This window comes from Myripristis murdjan, chromosome 20 (assembly GCF_902150065.1).
Source record: "Myripristis murdjan chromosome 20, fMyrMur1.1, whole genome shotgun sequence".
NCBI classification, from domain to species: Eukaryota; Metazoa; Chordata; class Actinopteri; order Holocentriformes; family Holocentridae; genus Myripristis; species Myripristis murdjan.
Genome location: NC_043999.1, coordinates 15,625,417 through 15,650,283, shown reverse-complemented (window position 1 = coordinate 15,650,283; position 24,867 = coordinate 15,625,417). Strand labels below are relative to the sequence as shown.

General features: G+C 41.1%; 2 protein-coding genes across 2 annotated transcripts in view; one reads left to right on the top strand and one right to left on the bottom strand.

Annotated features, from left to right (window-relative positions):
• Positions 1 to 8,305: 8,305 nt before the first annotated feature.
• On the bottom strand, positions 8,306 to 13,920 carry socs6a (suppressor of cytokine signaling 6a). The gene is made up of 3 exons (XM_030079244.1): positions 13,541 to 13,920; positions 13,020 to 13,089; positions 8,306 to 12,590 (listed from the first exon to the last, which is right to left on the bottom strand). Exon 3 carries the CDS (start codon positions 12,470 to 12,472, stop codon positions 10,862 to 10,864), a length of 1,611 nt encoding a protein of 536 aa, XP_029935104.1. The 5' UTR covers positions 12,473 to 12,590; positions 13,020 to 13,089; positions 13,541 to 13,920; the 3' UTR covers positions 8,306 to 10,861.
• Positions 13,921 to 19,545: 5,625 nt separating this feature from the next.
• Positions 19,546 to 24,867, top strand: part of rttn (rotatin) — a 39,811-nt gene continuing 34,489 nt past the window's right edge. Inside the window, exons 1-7 of the mRNA XM_030079408.1 lie at positions 19,546 to 19,697; positions 20,038 to 20,225; positions 20,657 to 20,846; positions 21,072 to 21,161; positions 21,303 to 21,393; positions 21,532 to 21,646; positions 24,624 to 24,774. Coding sequence (XP_029935268.1) covers positions 19,667 to 19,697; positions 20,038 to 20,225; positions 20,657 to 20,846; positions 21,072 to 21,161; positions 21,303 to 21,393; positions 21,532 to 21,646; positions 24,624 to 24,774 — 856 coding nt within the window. The 5' untranslated portion in view covers positions 19,546 to 19,666. The remainder of the gene's footprint in view (positions 19,698 to 20,037; positions 20,226 to 20,656; positions 20,847 to 21,071; positions 21,162 to 21,302; positions 21,394 to 21,531; positions 21,647 to 24,623; positions 24,775 to 24,867) is intronic.

Sequence of the window (24,867 nt, the reverse complement as noted above, 5' to 3'; positions counted from 1 at the left end):
GCCTAATGGGGCTGAGGGATTTCAAGTGGAGCCCACATGGCTGCAGGGAGTTCATAGGCAGGCCAAACAAATGGGCAAACACACTGACAGACGGACTCAATGACTGTCTGAGTGGAGACAACGTCAGGATGATTGGACGATCTAACCAGGGAGGGACCCAAGTTAACCCAACATGATTCTGACCTGACTTAAGGTTTAGGCAATAAATGTCTCTCCTTCCACTTGGCTTTTACAAAGTCAAAATCCCTTCATGCCACATAAAGTTATGGTAGTTCATTACCTGACTTTTGATCAACCCTTTTACACTGCGCTGATATGTAAAACCGGGGTGCTGATTCATAAGTAAGCATGAGATGAAAATACTATAAAATCAGGTAATGAGGAGGTGCCATTTCTGCTGTGTATTTACAAGTAGCTCCAGCAGCAGGCAGGCAGGCACTAGCTGATATTTCTCACAGTCCCTTCAGTTTGGATCTCCTCTTTAAAGACTCCCCTCCAGGTCTACTTTCAAGCCAACTACCCACAGATGCTGGTTCAAATTTCCATCAATGTTAGAGATAGGGCCTGCTCCTCTGATCTTCCCCATCTGAAGAAAGAGACTGTGTATCTAGGATAAACATTATATTTTAGCCTTTAATGGTGATATCACTGGGAGAGAATTTGTCAAGGGAAAAAACAGTCAGTAGCACTCATTTTTAGATGTATAACGGATTGCTCCCAAGATCGTAATGCCAGGCATGTTTTTAATAAGGCAAAACCCTGTATAATTCTGATGCTGTACCCACCAAACTCTGGGTGGGATATTTGATCATTCTGTCAACGAAATAGAGGACGAATGAGCTCCTTTTCTTAGGAATTTCATCATATATATATTTCACATCATTTAAGCAGTTGCAGGAATGACAGTGAAGTGAGGTGGAGTACCCTCCTGTAAATGCCATGCAAGCTTTCCCAGTATCATTTTGTATTCTGCATGTTTAAAGAAGGAATGCACCACGAGGGTCCTGTGGGAAACTGTGTAATCACCTACTTTGGTATCACAGACATTTTGGAATTATTCAAGAAGCAGGGAGCAGCAAATGCTGGAGAGAAGGCAGCAAATTATTTTCTTAAATGGCTCAATCAGTCATTTACTATTACTATGGATGTTTTAATGTACTCATGTACTGCCATGATGGACTTAAGATTTAAAGATGTTTTTTTCTCTTTTTCTGTGAGTGTATGATGATTATCGGTATAACTCTCTCGCTAAAGACCGAGCTGTTTTGAATGTGAATAAGCTTGTCAGGATTTCAAACTTCAAGTGTTGGCACACACTTAGTGGGTGAGACTTCTCATTGGGAAAGCAAAGGAGGGTGTAAAGCCATAAAGGATATAAATAAGTATCTAAAAATGTACACAAGAGATTTGATGCTAAACAAACAAACATTTTGGGACAGTACAAAAGATTAAGAAGGCTTGTAAAAGTATGTACAGGTGATATTTAGAGGTAAAACATTTTGTGTTTGTGGAGTTTGGGCACCAGTGAAAATACACCAGTCAAGTAATCTATAAGGGAAAAGAAACAGACTTATGATAGGTGAAGAAATAAAGGACATGAACTTTGGATTACAGTTTGTGTATCTGTTAATGTGAAAGAAGATCCAGAGAGATGTGCCACAAATAGTGTTTCTGAATTCTTTTCTCTCTTTCTTTTTTCTCCCATTTTTGTGCCAGACGAACAGGTTTGACTGTGACTAGCCTACAAAATATTCAAAAAACAGTTGGGCATACTTTTCCTTGACTGAAAACTTAAACCATCAAAATTGTACAGATGTGTTTAAACCTCGCCCATCTAACACATCCAACACTGCATGGACTGACTTGATCAAGTTCTGCATTCAGCTGGATGTAAGGGATCAAACATACTGACAAATCTTGATGACTCCATTGCTTCCCTGGAGGTTGCATGCCTCTTAATGATTTTATTTTTGCTTTTGATATTTTGACACACATCTGCCAATGATGTGTAGCAGCACAATTAGCACACATCTCAGTGATTTGTGCAGATCAAACACACCCAGCCTGGAACTGTGACTAAGGAGATGAAATCTATGAGCATCACTGTCACAGAAGCTAAAAATGATGGATACCAATTCCCCCTGTGAAAAATATCATACTTAGAAGGACAAACTACAGTCACTAAAACATTATCAGATAAAGAATCCATGGCACTGCGTATGTACAGAACATGAGGTTGAACAAAGATGGCATATGTATCTTAGAGCTACAGTGAGAAACGGACTAAGGCATAGTTTGAAAGTCATCAAGCGTGTCACCATGCTTGCTGCGTGGGAGACAGACATGTTTTCCTCAGTGCCATGCTCCAGAGGTGTGGTGGATTGGGAGACTGTGCTCATCATAGCACCACAGGTTCAAAAGACAGGGAGCTAGTATAGCCGGCACGCTGAGGCTTCCAGGGAGAGGCTGGGGGAAGAAAGCTGGCAGGACACAGATGCAGAGAGGGGTGGGGTCATGTGGAACAATTCACACTCAGAGGTGTGGGAGCTGTTAATTGCCATGCAATGCCTCGGTCAAGGGAGCGGTTAAGGCCTCTGGGACAGTGGTAGTTCAAAGAGTGAAGAGTGGGACTGCAATTCAATCAAAGTATAAAATGATGGTAGCTTGGCCCTTGACCAAAAACAGATTGGAGGCAGGTATGTCATTAATTATGCTGTTTTCTTTTTTTTCAAGGGGCAGACTTCTTTCATCTCAGGTAATATGCACGGTGAAGTTCCCTCTTACAACTGTCGAAAATCATTTAAACGCGCATTGTAAACTGTGACTTCTTGCGCTCTGTGTGTGAAGCCGTCTTTTTTTAGATACAGTATGAAATTGGTGTGCAGTAGGGTAAGGATTCCAGTATGAAAGCATCCTGCTCCACTGGCTGTGCTATCCCGGACCTATGGGGGAACTCCATTCCTCGCTTAACGACAAACCACCACCTGTTCTCATTTCATCTCTCCCATCCTCGCTGTGCCTCTTGGACCACTGGTGAAGGGCAGACACCCAGGTACTCCGTGAGGGATGGAGGCGAGGCTCCTGTTCAAAACATTCCCCATCCATTTCCTGATGGCCGCCACCTGTTCATCCCCTCCCCACCACCGCCGCACTCCTCCACCCGCCAATCCCACGTGAGGGATGGGCAGATTGCTGAGGGGATGGGAACGCATTGTCACTGTCACAGGGGGCAGAGGAGGAAAGGAGGTGGATAGTCAGTGTTACTTGGTGGCCCCCAAGTTCCAGATGTCACTCTTTTTAATGACATAATTATGGCCGTCTTATGACTCCCCTTGGCCTTCCGTCTGTACTGAAAACAATCCACACAGCACACGCACACACACACATACACACACACACACACACACATACACACACTCACACACACACATACATAAACACACATAGCTGGTGATTCTCCCTGCATATGATTATTCAAAGCCTGGTTGAATATCCCATTTGTTATTATAAAGATGTCTTCCTGAAAGGTAGTTTATAGGTAGCTCAGGTAGCTGATTTACATTTATTCTCCCTGTCCAAAAATATTAGCAAGAAGAGCACAACAGCTGAAAAGAAAATCATATCTTAATCATACTCGGTGTGAAGCATAAATTGGCCTTGCAAAAAGAATGGTTTTCTTGGGAGAGGATATTATAAATCAGATAGCAAACTGGCCAGGTTCTTCCTCCATGAGACCTTGGAGCTGGTGCCATCTGGCATCGCCACGTCCTGGTCATTAACAAAGCTCTCTTCTCTGGAATCTGGAATACTGGCTCTCTCCAAAACAGGTAAGTGAATATACGGCTGAACCACACAACTGCGTTCACAGTTAGTACCACTTTGTTCCCCAAACTCTATCAGACCCCTGCATAGTGTGGGAGAGATATTAGCATTGCTTTAGGATAAGGACAATGATGAAACACTTTTTGATCTGGAGACTTACAGCAAAACAGTGTGAGATGCTCAAAGTGTTAGCTACCAAGCTGAACCTCAACAAACACACTCTCCATGCGTACATAGGAAACTGTGAAGAATGATCACAATGAATATCATGATGAGCCCTGGTTTCAGTGGGGACTTGATAATGACGAAGGCAGTCCCTTCCCTAACAGGGCTAATTGAGGTTCAGAAACATCTAATGCATGATAGATGGGGAAGCAGAGGGTCTCAGTGGTGTGTGGCACTGCTGGCATGAGATCACAAGCATTAATAGAGCTGAACCTTTCACTCTGGGCTGAAAGACATCTGTTGCCAGCAGGTAACCTCGGCTTTATCATTACCAGCTAGACCCACCGATGTTTTCCTGGCATGACAATTTAAAGCGATATATATGTTTGCTGGCTAATTCAAGCTGTCTTCATCATCCCTGTTTGTAGGTGACAAATGGGTGCGCCATGCAGTGCACCAGATGGCAGGACTGCATCATCAATCTGAGACAGCAGACATGTGATGGATGGATTCTCCAGAGTAAACAATTTTCAACTAAGAACCACACTGAGAAGAAATTTGCTCACAAATGAGCACTTTTGTGATGACGTTATGGACTGAAAGAGAGACAGACATCAAACAGTGGTGACAAAAATGTCCACTGTGTATGATTGTATGTATATATGAAATTTATTGTACTGCTGCTCATCAAAAAAAAAAAATGCTTACTTGAAAGGAAATCTTTCATTTTATCATTTAACCCCATATAAGAGATATGTCTGCAACACAGTGGTCAGCAATCTTTGAAGAGATCACCACACAGTTGCCTTTTTACTTAAACCAGCAGGTCACAGAAATAAAACGTTCAGCTGTGAGATGGCTCTCAGACTGGAGATTTTAATAAAGGTATAATATAACCAGAAAACAAAAAGAATAAATAAATAAACGGCATGATTTTTTATTATAACTGCTTGGAGGTCCAGTCTACTGGTCTAATCTAATTTAAAAGCAGCTGCTACTGTTCATTTTTCAAGCATAAAAAAGCTGAAAAGTGTCACTGAGTTCATTTTTCCCCCTCTTCTATTTAAAGGACAATGACAGTCTTTTTAAGTTTGTGCCAATCGTTTAGGTTACCTCTATCATTTACATAATTCTTGGCAATGTCTGCACACCGTTTATTGCAGCTTCAGATGTCAGACATCATTTTGCTACATTTTGTGAAAGCCGTTCGCTGCTATTCATTGTCGTCTGGGATGAAAAACGCCTCTCACAGATTTGAAAAATGCCTGAGTAAGGTAATCCATCACAGTAAACATGCTGCCTTAATTACTTTGTCCAAAAATCTTGTTGTTTTATTTTTATGCTATTGTAGTCAAGCGTGACCGAAATGGAAGTGTCTGCCAGAAAACAGACTCTGTTTACTTCGCCTCACAGATGATATCGTCCCATCTATGATTTCATTATATTGTTATTTTGTGGACAAACAAGGTTAAGCAATGAAATGTTTATATACATATATATATAAATATATATATATATAAAGAAAATGGTAAAATATGGCATTATATGACAAACATATGAAAATGACCAGATATCCTATAAAGTATAGTTTATAGAGGAGACCTGTAAATGGGCTGTAACTCAAAATTAAACTGGAATTCCTGACCTCCACATGAGAAATTTGTTCTGTGCAGACTAGACTTGGTCTCCCTCACAGTAAGTTCAAAGCAGAAAGGCACTGAATGTGTTGCTCAGTGGCACTTCAGCAGGGCAGATGCTTGCTGTTGTGACGACTTCACCTACGCCTTCTGACTGAAAGACAGCCTCCTAAATTCCTGCCACTCTGATTCCCTTTTCATATAGAAAATACATTTTATCCAAATTGTCATAGTAACCCAAGAACTGGTACTGAATTATGCAGGTATGACAATGAAAGTGGGCTCAAGTCCAAAATCTTGCCTAGGGCCCCAATTTACCAGAACGATGCATGAATATCTCATTTCCCATAGTGCCCATGGTGTTGGTAACCAGACTTAAATTGAGGGGACAAGATGTTGTGTTCAAATTTTTGTCAAGACGTTTTTCATATTTTTTTCACAAGTGGTACGGCTCTAAATGTTTGCTGAAACAGCAACAGATTTGACGTGCTCTCAAGTGACAGTTTCCCTTCAAAGCCAGACACACTCAAATGAAGGACTCTGGGTAAGTATGGCAACATCCTGGGTATGAGCATTCAGAGCTGGAGGAATGAACAGGGTGAATATCACAATAATGTTTGCAGGCAAATCCAGAGCTGCTGAAATGCAATGTCACATCGTGACAAGTTGCACTCTGAGAAAAATAAACCCTCTCCCCTCTAAATTTTGAATATAAACATTTTGAAAAGCTGCAGACAAATTTTTAAAAAGAAAGCAAAAAAAAGTGGATGGCAGAGATGAGTCCTTTCATGATGGAGGCATCTCCATATGACATGCGACCACCAGTGTGTGCCATGAATAAATCATCCTGAGCCGGGCGGAGAGAGTAAACAGTTGTGTATCTTCACCTCAGATGCCTGGAGAGGCCTGTCAGACACAGCGGTTAACAAGGCCTACCTCCTCATCATCATGCAGACCATGTTCCAGCAGATCCAAGTCCAAACCTGACATCATTACCCCCACTGCCTTCGCCTCCCCCACCCCTACAACACAAGAACTCACTCAGTGTTTCTCAAGAGGAGTCTTAAATTGAACTAAAAGCAGGGAAAGTAGCAATGCTGCTAATCTTTCCCCCGAGTCTCAGCTTGACTCAGTTTTATTTAAAGACCGCCCGGATCATCCCTGTAAATTCAGGAACCAGAGCACTGGGATAACCTGACACTTCCTACCCACAATGGAAAGAAACTCCATGATTTTATCTATTAATACTGTGAGAATGATGCAACTGCAATGCATCAGTGGCTCTGTAGCTGAGTCAAGTTAAAAAGCACAAGCCTTGCTGCATATCATTACAAAAAGGTGAAAATTAATGTGATACTTTGATTCGTGTAGGATAAATTCCCTGTTTAATTGTCCTCTTCCACCGGGAGGTCAGAGGGCAGGGTCGCCCACAGTACAGCACCCGTGGAGCCATTAGGGACTCTTCCTGCCAACTATCCACTCTACCACGCTGCTGAGCCTAAGCACTAAAGGTAACAGTGCCTCTTTGCATGTATTGCTTTTTGACTATCATGTCACAAGATAACACACAAAACTGTTGAATCCTGGAGACCACAGAAAGAAAAATGTTTCAGAATATAGTTTTTATTTTTATAATTTATAATTGGCAGATACAAAAAACTTCTTGAACTGTATCCAAAATGTGCAATAAATCACTGCTGATTTTTTTCCAAAAGAAAAAAGAAATAAAAAAAGACAAACAATCTACTTTGGAAAACTGACATTTGACAACAAATGTAAACGGAGTGAACTGTTATTCTACAGAGGATTTACTAATAGCTACTAATGATTTTTTTTTACTGACTACAGTTGTTTACAAATGGCAAATCTGCTTTGCTCTCCCAAGATGATAACTAAAGTCATTATGTGTACATACATCTATATGGTGACATTCTATTTCCCTATTGTTAAATACAAGAAAGGCAATCATATCCATAAGCAGCACAAATGTGTAAAACACATTAAAATGAAATAAGAGTTTTCAAATTGTACCAAGATGTTCATGTGAGAGGGTAAACAAAAAAAGAGGGGGAGAAAAGGGAGGGGGGTTGACCAAACATATTGTTGTAAACAATCACCTTCATTTGCAGAGATGCACAAAAAATGTTGGAGCTTGTTAAGTGCTAAACAGCTGTTATGAATTCAAAATGCTTCAGCAGTTTGAACAAGCATCAGCCTCTAGATTCAGACATTGAAGGCAATAATGCTTAATGATAATGAACCAAATTAATCCCAGGCTACTTAAGTATTTTGAAAATCACAGCAGCAACACCATATCTTGTATTTATCAAAATGGTTCCTGCTTGCCAGAATCTGACAACAAATTGTGAAATTAAGATGGAAATACAATTAAGAGTACATTGTATTAAAAAGACTTTCACATTTAAACTTAGAAAAAAAATTACACACAAAAAAAGTGAAAAGTAAAATAGCCTTAATTTTACATCCACATTCTTGGCATGATCCCATTCCTTGACAGCCCAGGAACACATACAGAGGTTATGATATGATGCTGGTGCCCTTTATATCCCACAGATATGATGGAAACAAAACAAAGATCTCAGTTTAGTCTCAACGGTTACATGAACACATAATGACAAATGTGCACTCAGGTCCAAAAGTTGGACTGGTCTAACTTTTTTTTTGTTTTTTTGTTTTTTTACACATTACCATCTGAAGGACAACTTTATGGAGGAGAGGATCCAAGCATGTCAACGGAGAGTATTCAAGTGCAAAAATGTGTCTGTAGTTTTATGGTTCTGCATGCTTTCTGCAACTGGTTTGTAGGCAGATAAAATGGATACCTCAAACAAGCGTACATTCCTTTTGTACAGCCTCATCCCCTCAGACGGCAAATGTCAAAAGATTATAACAAAAATACATTTCTTGTACACAGAATGTCCAGCTCATGTTTGTGACTGAAAAGAAATAAAAATTACAAAAAAAAATCCCTCTACACAGCCAGACACACAACCTAGATCCTTCATTCCTATACAGTTCAAAGTTGTAAAATGCTAAGTCTTTAAACATGCAACACCATTCAATGTTCCTATCTAACTGCTGTGCTAGATTCATGGTCACTTCCTCAGACACCAACAGATCTCGCTAACTAAAACTAGAACTATGCGCTAAACAATCTACCAACGTTGTCTGAGAGCCATTTCCCAAATACTTTTTAAGGACACTAATGTCAAAAAAGATGCTCAGACATAATGTGAAAACACAATTCCCTGTCAAAGTATCCATATAAAGCACTTGCGTAGCATAATGTGTGCTCTTCCCTTTGCTCCGGCACAAACAGCCCAGTAGAGAGACAATCTGTGGGGTAGTGCAGCTCTTTGGGGACTAGGGACAACATGAATAAGGAATGGCAATAATCATATGCTTTCAATGTCCTTGAAACCCATATGACAGCAGAGAGTACGGATGTCATGCAGCTGTGATGGAACTTCTTCTTCTTTTTTTTTTTTTTTTTTAAATGCCTGAGCACCTGGGATCAATCCAAAATGTGACTAAGAGACTTCACCCTGGCTTTCCCAAACTGTTTTACCTAAGTTCACACCATTTCTTGGGATTCCTTTGATCCGAGTCTAGGTCATTACTGGCATTAAGCAACAAAGAAAGAGCCAACCCTGCATATAGAATTAGGTCAAATGGCTGGAGGTCCATATTCAGTTTTAGGGTAATTGAGTTTAATTTACTTCAGTCATGAATCATTTAAGGTATATGCATCCGTGCATTAACTAAAAGTAACCATTTAGGAAATTTGCACTTTAACAACACAATTAGTCAAAAATCTTCCTTTACCCTCTTGCCATGACATCTTTTGTCATTTGGAGTAAGTCTACAGTGCACTTACTTGACAGTCGTAAAGTCTTTACTACATGCAGATACAAGCATTACAGATAGTGAAAAGTTGTTAGGCCTGAGCTGTGGTGCAGTTTTTGCAACATTCCTAATGCAGAAAGATTTAGCTTTCATTTTATCTTAAGGTTACTTATTTGTACGTGGATTTTAAAAAGGTCTATACAACTCATTATTACTTAACAGCATTACAACAAGAAAAACCAGCATCGTCAGTACCTCTAGACTCGCTTGCACACTATAAAATGGCTACATGCAGCCATACAATGTTTCCCTACAGCTATTTTTTTTTTTCCACCAAATTGTTTTAAAGCCTCTTACAGACTGGCAAATTTTGACTATTTTCATGTGGTGAACAAGGTGAAGGACTGCTGCATAAGTGTAGATGTTTGGAGAAATATAAGTGTCATAGAGACGTAGTTTAGTTAGTGTTACAACTCTATCCAAGTGTGTCTACACACTGCAGATGTTTACATGCTAGCATAGATGTAAATAAAAACAGGGAGAGGAATGACATCTATCAGGTTAGCCTTGCAAATGTGCCTACAGCTAGTTATGTGATGAATACAACTGTGAGATACAATTAATTCTAAATCATCTTTGGTGACACAAGTATTTTCTTGATATTACCATTACATGCATGCCTTGACCCAACCAGCACTTGTTATAGGGCACATTCAACCAAAAGCATACATGAGAAGAATGGGCTGCTATTACACACATTCTTACAAGGCTCTTTACACTGGTCACATTGTAGTTTGATGTCTAACAAAACAAAAGATGATCAAAATTGGTCAGTCTGCAGGGGCTAGGTTCACAATTGCCTCCTTTAAAATTATGGATGTAAAGCATAGGTTTTAACTTGTCCCTCACTGAAATGCTCTTTGAAATATTCAATCCCATGGGTAAAAGTCAATTTTTCAATACCAACCAAAGTGACATTTTTCTCAGGCCCACATTTAACACAGATGGTGAAACTGTGAAAACCTGCTCTACTTGCACCACCGGATATTACACTTTCCCATACATTTCCCATAATGCATGTCTGATGTACGCAACTAAGATAACTTTGCTGTATACCTCTGCCACATTCCTGCACTAGATTCTGTGAAGGCCTAAGTCTCTGGAAGTAGAGCCACCTGATACTGGCCAATCCTAAATAAAAACCCCTGAACAGTGGAATGGAGGACTGGACAGTGACAAAGTCCCCTGGACACAAATCAAGAGCCACCGGAACCAATCGTCTCAAAACTATGGTTGTCTGTAAACCTTGTTTAAATCTCTTAACTGAACCCAAAAGTGCAAATTGCTACCATTGTCCTGTCTCTGTGTCCTCAGTAGTGCTTCTCCTGGAGATAATCTTTCATCTTGTTGGGTAAAGGCAGTTTCTGAATCAGGTCTATCCTGGTGTACTGTCTAATGACAAAGCGACACAGGTACTGCAGGGAGCGCACTTGCATAAACCGAGACACGGGGTTGGTCAGTCTGACAGGGTAGGTGGCAGACCCTGGTAAGCGAGACCTGGAATAGCAAAAGGCTCCATTCTCTGAGTCTTTGATGGAGTGTTCAATTAGGTCCACGATGGATGTGTGGCCCTCAACATCTGGCTGCTCATAGAAGCTGAAGCGTCCATTAGAGTGTTCAATGCGGGTGTGGAGGGTTTTGCCCTGTGACCGGAAACTCAGGCTGAGGAGGTACCTGTCATCTGAGCTGTCCCTGACCAGGAATGAGCCATCAGTCAGGTTGACCAGCTTTTCCTCGGCCTCCCAGCGAGTAATGGGACCCCAGTACCAGCCCTGCCTTGCCAGCTTCTTCAGCTCCTCTGTCAGGCTGGTCACCACCATGGGCCCGCTGCTCTGGACTGAATCATATACTCGACTGACCCCAGGAGCAGAGTTAGGGTCAAAGTTGAGGTGGTGTCTTACTCTTTCAGCTACCTGGCTGTCTGCAGAGCTGAACCCCGAAAAAGTCCTGGGGATCTCTCCATTACCAGTCATGGGTGGTAGGAGTGGCGAGAGGGGAGGTGGAACCTCAACTCTAGAGCTTTGGAGCATCACACCAGCAGAGCCAATGAGAAGGCTATTAACTGAGGTTTCCATGAAGAGGTCTGGAGGCATGCCGCTGACCAGGTCATGGTCCTCCTGGCCCTGGTCTGTATGGAGAGACCCACTGTCTGCCTCAGTCACCACCTCCATGGGAGAAGAGCTTTCCAGGCAGAAAGAGTGGGACCCCTCAGGGTACATTCCCTCATCTAAAGGCATAGTGTACTGGATGTAGTCCTGAGGTGTCAACCCCAGCACTACAGGCACGTCATGTTCATCAATATTCAGATGCAGCTCACCGTTTTGAGGCTGCTGGAGATTCTTTAGGGATTCTGCCTGGTCCTGGAAGAGCCCTTCCATCTGGAAGTCATGAAATTCTTTCCGGACACCATTCAGGTTGGGACTTGGGCTAGGTGAGTGAACCATAGCCTTCACCTTCACCTCCATTTTTATGCACGCTTCATCAGAATTGACATTTCGGAGGGGCCATGGTGAGGGGCTGTAATGGTGGCTCCGTAGGGATGCAGATCTAAGAGGTCTCTGGGCTTTCACCTCATTGAAGCTGATGGGCACAGAAGAGGATGAGAAAGTGTCATCATCATCCACAGAGCCCATGGCAGAAGAGCTGCCTTTCACCTTAGCCTTCTGCTTAGCAGACAGCCTCCTCTTTAGTGATCCCATCAGGCTCTCGCTCTTTGAACGGCCCTTGTTCTGGCCCCCTTTGTCCTCTTCACCACCGAGGTCACAGCCAGAGAGGTCTTTGGTGTAGCAACCCCCAAAAAGCGACTCCTCCTTGGAGAAGTCTGCAGTGAGCGAGGGCTGCTGGAGCATGACAAAGTCACCCTCCTCTTTGCCCTTTATGTTGAGGGACTTGCGGATGGTCTTAAGGCTTATCTTCTTCATTCTGGTAGGCCCTCCAAAGTGGGGGCATGGAATGGCTCTCCTGATGAAAGTGCTATCCACAATGTCCTTCCATCAGGCCACACAAAACCAGTCATGCAAACAGTGGAACCATAATGCCCTGTAGAACAAAAAGCAATAACATGAGGCACTCATTAATTGCATAGACAGATACTGTTCTAAGAAGAAAACATCTATACAGCCTTTTGTACACATCTAACACCAGCCTAAGCATATAACCTACATAAAACAAACAAACATAAAACAAGGCAAGCCCATATCACAGCACACTGAACATATTTCATATCACACAAACACAAACACACACACAAAATGCCAAGAGCACTGTATATTATGAGCATACTGAAAAGTCTTGGTTGATTTTATAAAACTCATTACTTATGCAATTATCACTGTCTTGTCAGCTGTCAAAAAAAAGCTATGACAGCTCTGCACACCATGATTAAATCAGTATCTAGAGGCAATGTGTAACTTTTGACACCAAAATGAGGCTACTTGATAATCAGCCAGCTGCAATCTGATTGCTCACCATTATGTGCCTGAAAATGGTGACTCAGATAGATGGGCTAGGTTCCACTTCCACCTCCTTTCATTTGATGCTATGAAAAACAAAGAGTGTTTAGGTTTCTGAAAAACCAAGCACTTGTGAACAATGCATGTTTTGGTATAAATTCATGGCCATTACATCATCAGTCGAAACAAGACGATTTGTCCCATTAGCCAGGTTTGTCCTGACCTGGCAAGGCCTACACTTCACCACAGCATGCAATTAGCTGCGCTAAGTTACTTAGCTTACGCTTTTGATGACAGAAATGAAATGAAAGGCTTTTGCAGTGATTTCGTCTGGGTGCATGATGTAAACAATTCTACATTAGACCCAAACAGATGATCTAATACAAGTTGCCAATGATGATAAACTAATGTTAGCTTACGTAGATGCTATGAAGAATCCAGCTACTTTGTTAGCATAGCCTATGTAACGTTAGTAACCGGGATATATTCATCCCAGTTTATATTTCACACAAACAAAATGCGAACAGTGATTCTTACCCTGTCAGTTGTGTATCGGCATTTCTCACTCGAGGAGATATCAAGAGTTTCCCGCAAAGTTTAGCTTCTGTTTTGTACAAAGCTTTCATGAAAGGTTCGCTAGCAGGCTAGTTGGCTAATGATGGCTTGTTACCCAGCCAGCTAAGCCAATCAGCTAGCTGAGTTAACGTTAGCTGTCGAAAGCATAAACCTTCCCTTTAGTCGGCTTCTGGGTCCAGACGGGGGTGTAAAGGGTTCATATGGCTCCACTTAATATTTGTTTGTATTTCGAAATGTTACCTGCCATGTAAAACGACACAATAAGGCGACAGCTATCTGCCTGGGTTGGCTAATACTTTCTAGCTTACGGCCTCTTCCTTTCTTCCTTTGTTGCCTGTTGAATTGTGGGAGCAGATTCAGACACAGCGAATCAGACACATTCATTATAACTACATCAACTTCTCACATCCCAGAGGCCTGTGCTGCTCGGAAATTCAAAAGAATTATGGGCATATGAGCAAAAACAACTTATCAAATGAACAAATTGGCCTAATTGTTAAATTATTTGATAATGCATATGAAACATGCTCTGCAGCTATAATAGGTTTCTACATACAGTTCAAGGAAACCCCTGTGCTCTGCAACTCAGAAAATGATGATGGGCAGGGTGCTCACTGAAAATAATTTCACATAACTCCAAACCTGCTAGTTTTTAATGATAGTGTGTCATATGAGTCCATAGCAATAATAATTATACCAACATGGGTGATGCATATCAATAGCTGGCAATAAACAATGTATAGCCTATTATCAGTAGTCAACAAAAGGATTTAATTCCTGCTGGCTGATTGTCAAATGAATAGATGCATAAGTAGATGGGGAAATGTCTCATGACCACTTGTGCCATAATCCAATACATACAAGTCAGGCTGAAGTAAATTTCAAGTGCATGTTCTTTTTAACTGGCATTCTGATAACGATAAAATCTCAGGCAATATGTGCTGCCACCACTTTTAACAGTGTCTCATCAATATTCAGATGAGCATTGTACCAGAGAGGGAAATTCACTGAATGTGAATTCATATATTAAAGCCCCATAGAAAAAGAGATTGGAAACGACTGAACAAGAGAAAATCCAAAATGTGGAATATGCAGTGGTCGTCGCAGAAAGTTGCCTATTCACTTCACTCACAATGATAGCAGAGGCGTGGGCCAGCTTGCTGTGCCACATGAATTCAGCAGTCATATGCGCTCTGAAATCATTTTGTGTTTGTACACAAAGACTGAAGATTATTTTACAGAGGGTGCTGCCATACTCCCCCAGACTGTGGTTTTAAAATGCATGATGCGAGTTATTTGGACTTTTCAAAGGAAGATCATAATGCATGCTCAGTCACTCTCTATCAAACAGGAGCTTTTCCATAGGATGGAAATGGCATATAGGGTAGCCTACGTGGGGTGCCTGTAATGGGAAATAATGTCCTTACCCATTTGATTACAGTGTGGCAATTGCTCCTTCATTCTGAGTTTTATTATTCTAGCCATCTAACATGCAGGCCTACCTGTCATCAGTCTGGTGCCCATTCCTTGTATAGATATGTAGTATGGCACCTGGATGCCTGCAGTAGGATTTTCCATCTCCAAACAAAGAATGGAAATATTTGCAATTTGTGATCATCTTTAACAGATCTGTATGAGTACACTATATTCCAGAGAGTAGATTCTTTCATATCTAAATTATGCAGAGTTAACACTCAGTCATAGCTAAGATCATGATTCCATTTTCCATTATCCACAGATATCAGCTTATATGCTACTACACTATTTTCCCTCATGCCAGCTTTGCTTAGGTTTTATGCAGGGAGGTCTCTCTAATTTGTATTCCAGAAACATCAAGTTGACTCTCCAAGTATGTTCAAGTAACTATTTGAGATAGCAGCTAAAACTTGAACTCTGAAATGATACATTGGTTGCCTAATTAGTGTCAGTATTGTTTTAAAGTAGATTGTGTTTACCACTGCCAGGCTAATTTGGTCCATATACTGAACATTACATTGTTTTTTCCACACTGTCAAGTGTATGGCATGCCTTCCCCAACCTGCTTAGGGCGGCTGTGTGCAGACAGGCTCTATGCAAAGACTCTAATTACCAGGCCCTATTAGGGTTGATCAGGCTGCCTTCACTTGATGTGTTGGCACAGGAGGGGAGGGGGATGGAGAGGGAGGAAGGAGGAGGGGGGCAGTTCTTAGATAGCACCAAGGACACTGGCAAGCAAGGATGCAATGTTTCTACAAGCTAAATTAGACCTGACAAACAAACTTTAGCCTGGTTGATATTTGTTGCCAGACAGTGAAAGTAAGTAAACATTTAGCTGTGGGCATAACCCTGTCTGTTTTGTTTTGACAGGAAGAACAGATCAAACAATTACTAATAGCAGGCTATTCAGAGTTTACATAAATGACATGTTGCTGTAATACTTTGATGAGAGCTGAGTATGTACAAAATGTTGTCTGACATGGAGGAGTACAACATATGAGGGCCTCTGGAGTGTTTCTGTCTCTCTCAAGATCAATAGTTCTGCAGAATTTGAATTTATGTATAAGCACCCCTCAAAAACTTGAATCTCAAGTCGAGATGGAACATTGTAGACATGCAGCAAGCCACTTTGTTTAATGAGATACCTCTACATGTTGGGAGGTTCTTCACGTTTCATCTTAATTTCAAATGAAAGCTGTATCAGCCATAAATTATTTGCTCAATGTGTCTGCGCTTGCTTCAGCTTGACTCAGTCCTTTGACTTCACTTCTTTGCCGAGGGGGGATTGTCGGGGGTCCCAAGGTGCCTACCCTCATATCCTCAACACTTGCAGCGGAGCGGAAGACGGGTACAGCAGGCATGTCAAACAGTGACAGGGCCAGTGGGACCATTTGGATTTTGTTTCAGGAATGACTGTGGAATCACATGGTGAGGGTTTGCTTCAAAACACAGTCTGAGTGGTTTATGGAATTTGGATAATGTTCACATCTCTACCTCATTGTTTTGGTATCTGATCATAATTTCAGCAGATAAGAACGGCTATTTTCTCCTCTCTCCTGATCGCAGTATTTAAGAATCAGGGAGTGACCCAGTCCTTCACATTGCCTTCACTGTCCGGAGGGAGAGGTTTTAAGAGGTCTTCAAAGATTGTGCCTTAATTACACTTACACCAGCTGCATCCACACAGAATGTAATGAGTCAGCTATAGAGACCTGAGCTCAATCCAGATATCTGGCTGGATAAAACAGGGAATAAATTGTCCGTGCTCGCCTATGTTCCCCTAGTTTGTTGGAACGTCACCCTTGATTTCACATTATTAATTCTGGTGGTAACTCCTTGCATTTTGTAGCCATATGGGGTGCTGTATTTTGGACAATTACAATAATGATATGATTAATTAGCTGATTTGACCTTGTTTTATGCATGATGAGCTGTAAAGGGTAACAACCAAAACAGATTCAGCAATGTTTGTGCCCAGCAGTCCTTGTCAAACATTTGGTAATAGTCCACTTGTATGCTGTTGCCTCAGTGTCATGTCAGAGGTAAAAATTTTCACCACATTTTACATTCACATTGCTTTTTAAAGGCCCATGTGGCTAATACAGCATGTTGCGATTTTGCTGCACATGAATTCCCATGGGCTACTGTGCATTCAGTCTCTGCATACCATCACCTCATCAACATACCACATTCATTATGACTCCTAAGCTGTGTGTGTTACCTATGGCCGGGCACATGACCACACACCAATCAGCTTTAACCATGGTGAGAGCTCAGAGACTGAGATGCTTTCCATTAGACTCGAGAGAGTGTATCTGTCTTCCAAGTATTTGAATTGGCATGATTTCCCACTGTGAGGTCAGGCTACATTCATGCATAGCCAGAGGCGGTTTCAGTTTAAAGGACTGGCATATGAGTAATGTAGCCTGATGTAAAATAACAGATTTATTTAATTTCACAATTATGATTTACAGTGTTGAAATTCTTTAAATAGCACATGAAATCACTCGCAGTGGATGGCTGAAGTATAATACATAAAACATATTTTATCTTGAAAAAATGAAATTGGTGTTTAAAGCTTAGAATAAGGAAAATATTTATGAAGGATATGGGCGAATGAATCAATTAATTGATGCAGACTTGAAGCAAGGAGGGAAATATTAATTGAAGCATCTGCAAAAACATCTAGGGGATGAGCATACTTTCAGCAGGCATGAATGACAGACACCACGCCCCTGTTTACATTCATCTAAAGTGAAGTTTTGCCTCTTGTCTGCCACTGATGCTAACAAATGATCCAAGACACACAGCGGCTGTCAAACAGAAATGATGTGATGTACTTCTTGAAAGAGCCTCAACAGGCATGGAAAACTCACAGTCCGACCCTCTGTGATGTGTTTTTCCACCAGATAAAGAGGACCCCATCCATTGTTTGGATGTGGGAGCTGTCCCTCAGAAGAGGTGCTGTTGTCTGCTTTGAAAAATGTCAAAGAGAGGTTGAATTGTATTCTCATTGGACATCTGTAGACTGTCAAAAGCATTCACACAGACCCGCTCTCAGTGTGCTGTATCAGATGTTGGAGAAATTGAAATACATTTTTGAGAAAGTCTTGCCTTGCAGGCCCTTGTGAGAAGTGAACTGCTAAGACAGTTCTGTAAAATGACAACAGCATCAGCTACAGTTAAAAGTGACTCAAATGGGCTCTTAAAGCATACACCAACTGCAACCTATGTGCAAGTTTCATATGATATTTTTACACATGCTGAGGTAGTTGGTGGTTTGTTTACATTGGCAATATGTATGCGCACTGCAGTAAAAGAGTCATAATTATGAAATCTATAAGCAGGTTTTTCTATCTACAAGTCAAACTCTTTAAACATCTACGTGACTTTATAAAATGTATAGGGCTCAATCAGTTTCCCCTCAGTGGTCCTGAAGTACTGTGTGATGATATTATTATCATATCTAATTATCATTTGCTAAGTTTGTTAATTATCACCCTCTTGACTGATCAAATAGAATATCTGCCTCACATCTCAAGTGTGAGATTTCCAGCAATTGGATTAGCACAGATAGACTATGAGCAGAATTTATGCCTACAGTGTGGAGAGGCAGAGCACATAAACTTTGATTCTTCACAACATCTTGTTTCGTATGAGATTAATTTAACGGCAAGAAAATTTGGCTTGTGTCAAAACCTCATTCAGTATGTCAGTAATGGAAAAGCCCTCAGTGATTATCAAACATTTCTCCAAACATTGATCATCTTGGCAAGAAAAATCACTTGAGCATGTTTACATTTCAAAAGATCAGATGAAGCTTCCATTGATATGCCGTAGACCTGCTGGATGTGCTGTGAGGGACGCTGGACGCTTGAAGAGGAAGGTCTACCTAAAGGAGAAAAGAACCGCAGTCTTGCATAATTATTTAGCCTGTTTTTAAAAATGCAGTGCCAAGGGCAAAATCAAACTACAAAGCCTACATACCGCAGCCTATAACTGGTCATGTATATTAATAGCTGGCAGTAAAAATACTTTAATTGTACATCCATTCACACGTCACATACAAGAATACTGCAGTTGAAGTTCCTTCTTTGATTGTCAATAGATTGCATTCAAAATGCATAGGTATTTTATAGCTAAATCAGTTGCTCCCGTATTTTAGTAAAGGGACAACTGAGTGTGAGCACAATGACATAAAAATGAATAAGAATGGCTATTTGACTGTGTTTCATTCTCCTCGTAAATTGCAGGCCTATACTAAATAATAACAACATATGGAGTCTCTTGGTACAAAATGTGGTCAAATTGAGGTCCGCAGTCCGGTGCACAGATTACTTGGGGTCCTTTTTGCGACCCGCATATGTTTAGTTCCTTAATAGCTGTCAGTCCTTATGATCAAACGCTTCCCATGCCGTGAGTGTTTCTTGAACGCACCCTCCTCCTCGAACAGGAAGTGGACTGACGCTGGCGCGATCGTTAAAAACAAACCCGGGTACATGTTGTTGTGTGTAGTTGACATGACACCGACACACAGAGCCACCTCGACAAGCCTCGACTCAAGCCTTGCTACGTAATCTATACGCACAGGGCCGCAGTAGTACAGCGGACATGGAGCTGTCTCACCTTATAAAGAAAATAGGTAACGTTATGCTAGCTTCCCTGCTAAGCCACTTGTCTATAGGCTGACTTTACCTTTATGTTAACAAAAGCCTGTCACTTTCTGAGCTGCTCGCATGCTAACGCTAGCCGGTCTATACAGTTTGACGTAGTTGCTTCTTATCCTTTTCCTGTTTTAGCTATAAAACTCCTCTAACAACCCACCAGCCACCCTCAGCTAGGAAGAAAGTCAGAAAAAAACACGGTACCATTGTTAGTTCACAACGTTAGCTAATTGAGTGTCAGCTAACACGCAGCGTCAGCCAATGACATATGTAACTCTTATATGTACTCTAATATATTGTTCCCTGACTCCATTTTAGGTCATTCCTTGGTGGAAATAAGAGTTAGAGCGTTGAAGAGCATCATGTGTAAACTGGATCACTGCCTGCTTTCTGTATCTGACCTGGTCCAAGAGAGGATGCTGTTTGTGCTTCTGCTGGAATGGTTCAATTTCCCCGAGGTGCCAATGCAAGAGGAGGTCCTTGAGTTGCTCAGCACTCTATCAAAGGTAGACGGATGACTTACCACAGGAGTCCTCTGGAGGACAGTGCTTTGACAAGACAAAAACTCCCCCGAAGCTAGTCCAATGGAAAGCAAAAGAAAACAATCTGTATGAAGCTAAGCAGTGACAGTGCTTAATGATAAACTACAAATGTAACTGTCCTGGATTTGAGCCTGTGTCTTTTACAACTAAACATGAATTAGTCAGTCAAAGGGGAAATAATCTTTGACTGAGCAAGTGTACTGTACAGCGTACTAAGGTTTCAGGCAGGATTAAAGCAACACAGTAACGCAATTTTCAGGCATCAGTATAGTGTTGTCTGCCAAGTGACATGTATTGATACCCATAGTCATGCTCAGTGCTGTTACGGTGCTGCACCTGTCAACTGTACATTTTTGATTTCATGACTGTTTGCCATGTCTGTCATGTCTCCAAAGCATCCCAGTGCAGCCCAGATGCTGAGAGACGTTGGGGCGGTGGAGTTCCTCACCCAGCTGTCTCCTAATGTGGAACCCAGGCTGCGCGCTGTCATCGATGGCACCCTGGACCAGCTGTTCCAGCTACCAGAGTTACTCCCTACTCATACAACGGTCTACTCACGTGAGCAGCTTGTTCCAACACCAACAGGTAGTGCAAGTTAAAGTCAAATATTTTTATTTATTTATTTATTTATTTTTTTTTTAGTCAGTGTCGTTAGCGATGCTAAATTAAGAATATTTGTGATGCTATGGTATGTTATTGGGATGGGATGGAATGATGTGCCCCTACATAGGCTATATCAGAAATCTTAATCAAATCTTTGGAGCAGGTTGAAACTTCTGTCAGTGACAAATATGGTGTTTTTGTGTCTAGTTTCTCCACCTGAAGAGCATTTTCCCATAACGGGCTATTTCCAGAAGAGTATGCCAAGCCATATTGATGCACCTCCTAAGAGGATAGCAGGTATTTTAATAACTTTGAGTAGTGTGTTCACATTTCAGCTTGTGTCCCTATTGTTATCTAGATTCAGTGCATCATATCTGCTCTGTAAATTCATCATATAATGCATTGGTTCTCTTTTTTCCTCCTGTGTGCCATGTGCAGTGCATGACTCGGTGAGATGTCTGAAGTTTTCTGTGTTTCCTTGGCTGACTTTGACAACCACAGACAGACACATACTTTCATCTAACGAAAGGTAAGATACATCATATATTTATACAGAGTGGATTTGTTTTACTTTGCTACCTTTTTTCCTGAACTTGTTAGGCACACTCCAGCAGTATTGAATTACTGTGGATTAAATCTTCATCCACATCTTCTCCTTGTGAAACAGTTCTCTGAGGAGTAACAATCCCAACTTAGTCCGGACCACATGTGAACTTCTGCGTGATGTCATTATGCAGGACTTTCCTGCTGAGATCTTCCTGCAAAGGCCCACTATCGTCCAGGTATGATTTCATTGTCATGCTCTGTGGAAGACTTTGGCATAGTAATAAGTCCAGCACATAATGTGACATTAATTTCTCAATTTTGAACATTTGATAGAATATAACAGCATATGCATTTTCCAATACACATAATTTAATATAATATAATTTAATAGTTACACAGATTTTCTTTCATTCATGTTATTTACCCTCAATAATGCACTTTTGAAATAGATCTTCAGAAGAATATTGACAAGCACATACACATGGATACACAAACTTACACATCAACACACAATGGTCATGGTATTGTGAATGTGCATACATTCATGTGTATCTCAACATGTGCCTTAAAAGCATGGGCTGATGGGCCAAACCTGAAAGTATGCCTGGCAAAACGAGTGGTGCAGTGGTTACATGACCTGTTGTTTGAAATCATAGGTTTGTGTACAAATGACTGACATCTGTGCCCTTTGAGTGCAACTCAGGGTTTTCTCTGCATGCTTCACTCTTAACAGTGAGAGATAAATAAACAAAATGTGAACACAAAGATGGCATGAAATACTACTACTACTAATAATTTCAGTAGTTATAACACCTTGCACCAGGGTTTAAGAGTGGCTGCTAATAGCATCATTTTGCAGCATGAGGATGATGCAAAACCCAGACCGCCACCAACCATGTTAGCTTCCCCTCGAGCCACAGAAAATCCCTTAGTTAATGCAAATTTTGCACTGTCTTGAATTTAAAAAATAGTGGCTTCTTGCTGGCCTAAAAAAACGTCTAACCCTTTATATACAGTACATATAGGTCTCTATATGGGCTATAAATAAATATAGGAGAGTAAATGTAAATGCGATATGTTGTAGAAGGGATTTTTTTTTTTTTTGGTTGTTTTTAAAAACCATGAATTTGCTTCCAAACCAGCTGTAGTTTTTGCTACTTGGCAGTCTTTTGTTTATTTGTGTAGATCAGATGAGTTTATTGTTTAGTGTGGTTGCAGTTGGCATCCCATAATGGATAGGTCTCAGGTTTGATTCCTGCAACAACCATATAACCTGTCAGAGTGTCCTTGAGCAAGACACTGATTCATGACTCTTCCTTCCTGATCTTGTGGGGGGGTGTTGGAGGCCTCGAAGGGCTCACCATGGTTGAGCAGGTACAAGATTGTTGTGGGGACAAGGTTTGCTCATGACATACTTCCTGTGAAAGGCCAGGGCTTGGCGATGTCCTTGCAGGGGAAGAGAGGCCTTGGCAGCAAGTTTAGCTGTTTTCCTCTTTGGCTTTTTGAATACTAAAGTTTCTGTAGAACTGGGTGCAGCTGCCCATAGGGATTAGCGCTCTCCTCAGTTTGTGTTTGTTGATGTTGGTGGAATCCCTCTCGTCCTATACCATGAATGAGAAGGTCAAAGTGGTTTCACTGTGGAAAGTATAGTAGCTTAAGAGCTAAGGGGGTCATGCTGGTGCTGTACATAGTATCTCAAGGTAACTGAATTAGTGTGGATTTGGCTAAAGCATGGGTCAGTCACTGAAGTCCATAATGAGCCACTTGATTTTCTTTGGATTTGATTGTAAGACATGGAAAAAAAAAAAAAAAAAAAAACACAAGACAACAAATATGCTGTCCATCTCTGTGTAAAATGCAATCTGTATCTAGATTAGGGTTTGGTTCAGGGGGGTGGGTGGGGATGGGGGGGTTGCAAGTGTCATGTTTTTTAAATTTTCTTTGTTCTTTTCCCCGCATAAAAAGTTTGAGAGATTCAAATGGATTTGATGAGCAGATTTGACACTGGAATCATATTTGAGAAAATCTTGTTTCTCACATATACTTCAGCATCAGACACTCTCTGTAGTCACAGCCTTTTTCCCTCAGCTATACAGTAATTGAGACACTGTAGAGACATTCACAGCAGCCGCAATGTTTGAAAATACTGTTGCGGCAAAAATGACTGGTCATTCCTCCTGCCTCCCACAATAAGAGTAAAAGATGATCCTCTCCTCCTCAAATGAAAAGTAAATCCAGGCTGTGCAGAATCACGCTGACCTGACACCTGCCATGTTTGTTTTTTTTTGACAATGCCTCCTCCCCACTTAGAGCCTGGTTTGCAGAGTGCACAAAAAACAAACTCATCATAATGCGGACAGATTGCAGACCATAATAGCACATAATGATTAGACATACTGTATATGCAAAAAATGTTGTAGTTGGATATTTCATTGTCCAGAAGCAAACCTGGATACAGATCATATTTTAACACCGGGTCTATATGGAGCTTTGTGTCTGCAGAAAACCTGACTGACAGACATCTGCTGTCAGAGCCCTTCATCTCATTGGTGTTGATAGAGAATCACAGGAGGCATCACTTAGACCTGATGAGCCATTATGAACCTTTGTTTTTTTTTTTTTTTGTCTTTGTTGTTTTTCTTTAAGCAGAGTGGTGTTGGGCAAATAAAGCATGTTATTACATCACTCTCGGGCAGTATTACCATACTGTTGCTCAGTAGTCTCATTATCAAAAAGAAATCATTATGGGGAAGTATTTTCTTCTAATGGCACTACTTGCCCCTCCCTTGAGTTGCCAAAGCTATTTAACTAAATTAAAAGACCTGGATTTAGAGGCATGACATCATTAGCTACAGGGGCCAGGGAATTTGAAGTTGGAACAAATTGCTGCACCAATAATTCAATTCCAGTTGCCCTTTTATTTAGTGAACTTAATCATGACTTTTCTATCGCTGTCTGAGTTTCAGGCCTTCTTTTTACACAGTCAAATTGGCTTTTATCTCACCTCAGGCTCTCCTCTATCCTTCGTAAACAGCCAGCTTTAGTAGAGCCAAATCCAACTTCTACACAGAATTACAATAGCATGCTACCTATTTATCACTGATTATAAGATAAGATTATTAGTCTTGTCTTTAGAAATCTATTACATCACTTGTTCATATACCTGTTCCTGAATTGTTGTTTTGCTGCTCTGATTTCCCTTTCTGTGTTTAGAATCTTCTGTCCCTACTGAGACTGAGTTCAGGTGAAGGTGAAGCAAGCTACCTCCGGCTGCAGGCTCTTGCCTGCCTACGGCAGCTTTGTGTGGGACTGAGAAGCAGACTGCGCTTTCATCAGGACCCCAGCTTCTACTCTGCAAAACAAGGTGGCACTACTTACAAGTTATCCTGAAGAGCAGAACTTTGTCTTTTGAGGGTGTTTTTAAATGCTGAAATCAGACTTTTCTAGCTACAAATTT